General features: G+C 38.1%; 1 protein-coding gene across 1 annotated transcript; it reads right to left on the reverse strand.

The window, feature by feature from the left end:
* Positions 1-307: 307 nt before the first annotated feature.
* Positions 308-1,144, reverse strand: LOC307167849 (chemokine XC receptor 1-like; the record flags this gene model as incomplete). Its single annotated transcript, XM_079887153.1, has 1 exon — positions 308-1,144. The coding sequence occupies one exon, from the start codon at positions 1,142-1,144 to the stop codon at positions 308-310; it is 837 nt and encodes a 278-aa protein (XP_079743279.1).
* Between the last annotated feature and the right edge of the window lie 7,005 nt (positions 1,145-8,149).

Raw genomic sequence — 8,149 nt, forward strand, 5'->3', positions numbered from 1 at the left:
CGCACTAGAATGTGTGCTCTAACTATATTTTACATGCAAATACCTACAACTTTTTAATGAGATGAAACATATAACATAACCAAAACCACCACATGAAGCTGTAACTATAAGTCAGTGTGCAATTGTGGCCCTTTAAGGCTACACAGGAAAAAGAAAAGCAATATATCAGCTCCAAAAACTGAATTTATAATTTTCCAGTATAATAAAATTATAAATAACTATATTTAGCATAAAATGATTTAATTTAACAGCCAATTAATCAATTATTTAAAATTATTAAATAAGAACTAAATTATATATCACCATTTCACGAGCAGGAGAGTTTCCCAGTGCGGTGCAGATAAAGAGCAGGCTGAACAAAACCAGCCAGTATATAACAGATCAAACCTGTGATCCAAAGTTCAGGAATATAGTGGTTTGTTAGAGTGGTAAACAATCCTGTTGTAGCAAATGGGACATATATGATAGTCATGCTCACAGTAGTTATTAGAATGATTTGAAACGCTCTTCTCTTCATGTGGTTTTCCTCCTCTCTCTCTCTTCTTCTCTCTCCTGGTCCTGACTGCTTCAGAGCTCTGAGAACAGCCACAAGACAAAACAACTGGATGCAGGAGAAGAGGAGGAACTGCAGCGATAAAAAATGTGTGTGTAATAGTCCATTTTCTGTCAAGTTAATAAATAAGGAACAGAAACAGGAGCCAAGAATAGTTATCCAGGCTGCAGTGCAGCAGATCACTCTATATCTGAGAGGTTTGTACTTCAGAAAGGTTACAGGATGAACCACTGCCAGGTAACGCTCAACACAGATCAGACACTGAAACAGAGGACGGCCAGTAAGGAATAGGCCTAGTAAAAAGTGTGGTAATTTTGAGATTCTCTGAAAGCAAATTGACATTATATAAAACAAACAATTCAGACAGACACCAAGCTCACAAACAGAGAGATTGAGGATGAAGAACTCTGATGCGACTCCACTTCCCGTTCCTGTGACGATGAGCCATATAATATAGGAGTGAGTAGGAAAACCAAACAGGAGATTCATGCTGAACACACAAATTCTCAGACTTTCAATTAACCAGAAAGAATCAGTTGTGGAGTTTGTAGATGCTTCAGGTGTGGTGAAGTTCACTGTGTAGTTGTTCATCTCCTTGTCTGTTTGTCTTCAGCAATATATCCTGCAACTGTGATTTACTGGAAAAGAGAAGCATAAATGAACCAGTGAATTATACTGAGTTCATTCACTCAGGTTTAAGTAAGATTTGAATATTTTTTAATGCATCCAGTTTGAACGATCCAGTTTAGAATTCTAAAAATTCTTTGTTTACATTCAAATAACCAGAGCACTTCATTATTAAATGATATACAGTCTCTTTTAATTCAGTATCTCTAAACAATTACACTTGCCCCAAAACCCTTGGACAGATAAACACAGTTACGCGGTTGATTATTGTTGGTGGGAAAAAAAAAGAAAGAAATTCAATCAAAAACAGAAGTTTAGCACCTGAGGAGTGAATGTCCAGTTTCTCTAGATGTGTTTAAATATCTGTGCTGTGTTTTGTACACTGACTTCACAGCTGTCACAAGAATATATGAGCACGACATCTGCTACACGTCACATAAAACACATATTCACAGATATGAATAAACTTCAGTTAAAAAATTAGGTTTGTTTTTTTTCTGACAGGAGAAAGAGACAGATGCGCTGTACGCGGTAGACCAATCACAACAGGCTGGGCCATGTGGCCAATCAGAGCAGAGTAGCTCGCGAAAAGGAGGGATTTAGAGAGACTGATTCATCCATCCAGTCCATTTGAGAATCTTTGAAAAATGTGGTGATGTTCAATGTGAGAAAATGTTTTTGGACTTTTGATGCATGTAAACATGTTGTAGGAGAACCCAAAATTAGGAGCCTTTAAATTACCATAATTGGGGCACTTTAAAATAAAAACTGGGGTTTAAAATGACTAACTAAACATTTGAAGATAAGAAATATGTCAACCATTATTTACATTCATGCAGAAAATTGTCTAACTTCAGTAACCATATTTGAAGTGTATGCAGATACAATCAGTGAACGTTCAAAGATTCAGTCTTTGACACTAGTCAGGTGTTACTCATTCAACACCTGATATTCAAATAGTTAGACTGAGCATTTAAAAACTACGACAAAGAAAACCCCACTATATATCTGTGTTATGACAGAATGTCAAGTTTGATGTAATCATTCTCCATGCCACCCATATCTGAATTACGCATATACATAATAAACAATAAATCTGTGTAAATAGAACAAACACATGTACAACAATAAGTCAGAAGACAGGGCGGGACATATCGAACAGCTCCTCCCCTTTTTTTAAATAGCCAATAGTGTTTAGTTTAAATCACAGCTCAGCCAGAGTTGTTGAGCCTGTAAATCTGCAGTTTCTCCTCCTAATCTCCTCCATATCGCTTTAAAATATAGCTTTCTGTGCAGAATACAAATGGGTCCGATACGTTTTCTAATATGTGCCGACTCGTGTCTCTGGACCGGATCAGACTGTCTGCGTGCTTCGACTGTTCACGTGACACTAACAAGAAACCAGACTTTATTCGCCCCAATGGAAAACATATTTACACTGTCTGAATCATTCACTATTCCCTGTATAGTACTGTGTGTCATTCGCCATGTAGAAAATAGTAATTGTGTGAATTAATTGATTTCAGGCGCAGCTTCAGCGTCTATGTATAATGTAGGGGGCGGGACGCTTTAGATTCCAGAGAACATTTGATTGCAAAAATCCCCAAAAAAATCCAATGAGAAGCTGAAGAGTGATTATGCATTAATTTGAGAAGAGTCTATGCATGAAAGACCTGTGACTGCAGATCAACATGCTTCTGCATTTCTCTCCGATACGGCAGAAAATGAAATGAAATGAAATGTGGAGGATTTTATCTTTGACAAGATGATTGACAGGTCAGTTTGCGTGACAGGATGCGACAGAGAGCAACCGTTAAAGACGCAATAGGCTCTATGCACGAACGCTGCTGGCGTATTTCCGGTAGGATCTCAGCCGGCGTCTTTACTTCCGCATAACGCATTCTATAGGACAATTCACTTTAATAAAATTCATTTTCTCAGAAACGGAGACAACGATTTTAGAAACTGATTCGCTAGTCGGATTTCGCGCGATATGAGAGAATACTCACCCTCAAAGTTGTTGATGTAGCTCGAAATTTATAATTTAAAGAACTTCTCTTTCTTACTCATATGTGTGACAGTTAACTGCCTCACAATATTGTTAACATCATTCACGTTAACCGCTGGAAGTTCTTGTAAACAGCGAGTGTAATTTGCCATTATCTCCACCTAATGCAAAAACGGCTTCTGACGCAGCACCGGATGTAACTGGGCGGGCTGAGACCAAACGCGGAAGCGATCGTGCATAGAGCCTATTGTATGATGTGATAGTATGTCCCAACACTGGTCTACTCTTGTGCTACATACTCAAAAGTAAGCACTTTTTCTTCACAAAAAGAGTACAAACTTTTAGGGCATATTATAAGTAGGCCAATTGAGAGGCAGCATATAGTCTTCAGTAACGCTCTGTTTAGGTCCGGTGTAGGAAACCCTCCTTTTGAAAAGAGCAATGTACTCTGATTTGCCGGCTGGACCAGTGTGTTGTGATTGGTCAACCGATTCGAGTGGGTTTCGATGTCACTCCCCTTACCATAACCGCAAGTTTCAACACACTACTAACTCAATTCAACCAGACCCTGACCCATTTTTTTGTGCATGCCTTAGGCAGGAATTGTTGAAATAAGGGATATTGTGATGTGACGTTCCCAGAAAAAAACCTCAAGACTACAATCGATGTTCAGAATGTTCGAATGATGGTGTTCAGAAATGGTTTTATTGATATACAGAATAACTCTCTTTGGAGTGACTTGGTGCTTTGTAACTTTGCAGACCTTTTTCATACTCAAACAGCAACATTACACTGAGTTGAAGAAGTAAAAAAAGCATAACAGGTCCTCTTTAATAGAGATTAAATTATACCATCATTTTCACTTGTTTTAATATTTTAAAGTTTAAATGCATCAAACTTTTTTTTTTAAAGGAGTAATTCACTTTGAAATGAAATATACCCCATGATTTACTCGCCCTCAAGCCATCCTAGGTGTATATGACAATTTTCTTTCAGACGAATACAATCTGAGTTATATTAATACATATCCTGGCTCTTCCAAGCTTGATAATGGCAGTGGATTGCAGCCAACAGATTGAAGCTCAAAAAAGTGCATCCATCCATCATACACAAACTCTATTCTAAACTCGAATTCTATAAACAAAATTCTAGCTTCCGGCCAAACGGCCATATGCAGTCTCTACTTGCCCCTAATGCACAACTTAAGACGTCAGAAGTAGTGTAGTGTGTCATGGCGTAACGTAAATATCAGCAGTATGACGCATTACTTGCATAAGTTGCACTTTACACTTAAAGGTGCCGTAGAATGGATTATTTTATTATTTTATAATGTTTCCTGGGGTGCCCTTATAATGTTAGTATGTTTTTTAGATCAAAATTTGTTATAATTTAGAAATAAAAGGCATATTTCCTAGCCTGATTTCATTCCCTGGATTGAACACTCTGTTTGAAGGGGCGTGTCTGCTGTGAGACTTCAGTGTAAACGCCCTCTGCTGTGATTGGCTGACATGCTTGCATATGAAATATCTAGCATTACATGTAGAGCTATCTGGAAAACTTTTACTATTACAGCTTTTATACGTTTTTACTATTACAGCTATCGGGATTAACGAATCATGAGAAGTTTTTTAAGTATTTAGACCTATTCCAGCATTGAGCAGATGACAGCCTGTTGATCGCGTGAATGAAGATCTTATCACTGCAACGCGATCTACTGATGCATAAACAGTGTTGAACGACTTTGAGAGAAAGATTATCTGTCTGAACTTGAACAATTACACATCAGAAATTCACATAACCCACTGGTTCTCCAGAGGCTCGGATGAAGGAACTAAAAAAATACTTTTGTGTTCATTTGTACATCCAAACACTGAGCAACTGCCATGCTTCGTTCGCTCGTTTGCAAGGCACGATGTCTCTCGAGGAAAAAACAATATCGCGCTGGATCTAGATAACACAGTGTAAATTATTGTTAATAAAATCACTACTTACCGCTTGCGGGAATATAACATTAGTTGAAATTGCCCCCTTCGTCCGTTTGAGACGCCGAGAGATGCCTGGCTGCTTGATATATGTTCCAGGTTAGAAAAACAGTCCGTGGTGAAACGGGCAGAGCAACTAACAACTTCGAATTAAACTGTAGCCGTATCCGATTATAGATAGATAGATAGATTATAGATAGATCTGCCATTTTCCCTATGATCCTCCTCCTGCTTTTTTCTTCACCTGCAGAACTTCTGATGATTCGGCTGCGCAGTTCCGCCTGGCACTGAGCATGGGCTGGCATATGCAAATTTTTAGAGGCGTACATATTAATGATCCCAACTGTTGCGTCACAGTTGGTGTTATGTGGAGATTCGCCTGTTTTTCAGGGGTGTTTTTCAAAAACGAGATTTAAATAAGAAAGGGAAAACTATGGTGTTTGAGACTCACTGTATGTCATGTCCATGTACTGAACTCTTGTTATTTAACTATGCCAAGATAAATTCAATTTCACATTCTAGGGCACCTTTAAGTCAGACCCGTATGTTCGTTTGGCCGGAAGCTAGTTATTTTACTTTGTAACATGTTAAATATAAATATTTTTCTTACACAAACTCATCGCTTTGCTTCAGAAGGCTTTTATTAACCCTCTGAGGTCGGCAAACGCGCCCGCGCATTTTGCTGGATTTTCTTCACATTGTAGCACTATAAACTTAAATTTCTCCGTCATTTATGGTCATACAGAAAAAAGAAATATAAAAAAAAAAATCTGTGATATTTCTACTTTTGTATGTGTCCACTTACAATCAAATCAAAACATTGTGCTTTTGTAAAATAAAGAAAATAAACAGGGTATGCGTTCTGCCTCTCCGTCGCGGTGAACTTTTTTTTCATGAGCACGTCTATAAACTGAAACAAAACTCAGCGAATACTTGTCACACATTTATGAGCCATATACCTTTATAAACATTTAAGCAGTGGCGCAAAAAGTGGGTATGCGCTATATGCGGCGCATAGGGGCGCGCAGCACCAGGGGGGCGCCAAAGCGATGGTATTTATTTTATTTTATTTTTTTAAAATCTATACGTTGCTGCTGTTGTGCGTTTCTAAATAATTTCTGCATTTCCTCAATGTTATATAACTTTTTAGAGGACTAACAGGCTAGAGTAGGATATTCATAAGATTCCATAATTTTGACATCGAGAGGGGGGGATAATATCGCGAGCAGGCGGGGGCGCCGTGAGCGCTAAGCGAGCACGTACGAGTCGAAGATGGATATGCAAGGCAAGGCAAGTTTTTTGGATAAAGCAAGCAAAAAAGCTGTCGGGACTAAAAATAGAAAAAGAAAGAGGGAAAATGAGATGGCATGTCAATTGATGCGCCAGCAGCTAAATAAGTGGATGGTCAAAGGCAACAGGTAGGATTTAAAGTGTGACGTCCACGCATGTAAGCTAGGAGATTCCCGGTGGGCCGACGTGCTTTTTGGGCCGATACATCTAATAGGCTATTTTTTTTTTTTTTTGTCTTTGTCTTTGTCTTAACGGCCCATAAAACTCGTACATCGCCAGCCCATTCGTTTTGTTTTGTTTTGCTTAATTGGCGGCGCTGGGTTAGTGCCGTTGTAATGCATTGGTAAAAAAAAAAAAAAAAAGTCAGTGTTATTTATTTATTTATTTTTTGACATTTTTCATTACACACGTAGATCAGCTGCCCATTGGTTCTTTTCTTGATTGACACTGGGCTGGCCCAATCACATCTTTAATGTGAAGTATAGAAATTAGTAAAAAACTAATTATGAAAGTTTCCTTTAGTTTTCAGTGCATTTGTTTTACAATATGGTGTAGTGCAGGGTATACGCAGGTATACGGCGTATACCCACTTCTTGTTCAGTCGGCATTGCGTATACCCACTTCTAAATCCCCTCTGATGTGCGTGTGAAAACACCCAGTCAGGGTCGTACCCACCATTGAGGTCCCCGAGGTCCGGACCTCAGTAATTGTTTTTAGTTTAGCCTATATAATGAAAGTTGTGAAATAATTGCCTAATATTATTAACTCTAATTTGGTGCTGCAATGATTTGCCCATCGCGACGATAACCGACCTTCTCATCTGAGCTGCTTCAGCACTCAAACACCCGCTCGTCAATGTCAAAATGTTTGAGACCAATCAAAGCAAGCGGGATTTATGTTCACTCACAGAAGCGCGAGCCGAGCGCGAATCCCAACGCGAATCTTCACGCTTGAGTTAACGATAATACAAGTAGCTAAACTGAACAGCTGTTTTTCGATCGAAGTTTTAAATGACCGACAGAAATAAACAGTTTGATCAAAGACAGTGGAAACTATAAGCTCAATTTAACAACACAAGCACCATATTAAATATATTTCCATTATTATTATAAATACAATGTATAAATGTATTTGTATAACGTTACCTAGAATGTATTTGAATATTTCCCCAGTATCAGCACTTAGACTTTTTACTGTTTGTATCACTCCGCTTGTCTGTGTTTGCGCAACTTGCATCATTAAGCCAGAAGGTGGCACAAGTGACTGTCTTTATGAATGAGCAATTGAACCATTGATTAAATGAACATTAGTCCAAAAACATTGATTAATTTAGGAAAGAAAAAGTAGCTGAAACTGATCTTTGATACTCATATAAATTGCTCATATGCCTCTGGTCTGGACACAGAAGGATTGAATTGGCGTTTGTTTGAAATGTAACATCTATGCAAAATAATCCTTGAACCATTTCTTATTTAAGGCCATTCCCGTTTTGAATATGTGATTGTGTATTGTCAACAATAAGCATAAACATTCTGCATTTCCATTTTGTAGTGTGGATCATTCATTGCGACATTTAAACTGATTCTCATGTTTAAAAATATCTGATAAAATACTTAATGCTACTGCCCACTGACATGCTTTTAAAGCTACTGTTGTCCATTTATTTTGGCCTTCAAAACACCTTAAAAT

The sequence above is a fragment of the Squalius cephalus genome (assembly GCF_949319135.1).
Source record: "Squalius cephalus genome assembly, chromosome: 11".
NCBI classification, from domain to species: Eukaryota; Metazoa; Chordata; class Actinopteri; order Cypriniformes; family Leuciscidae; genus Squalius; species Squalius cephalus.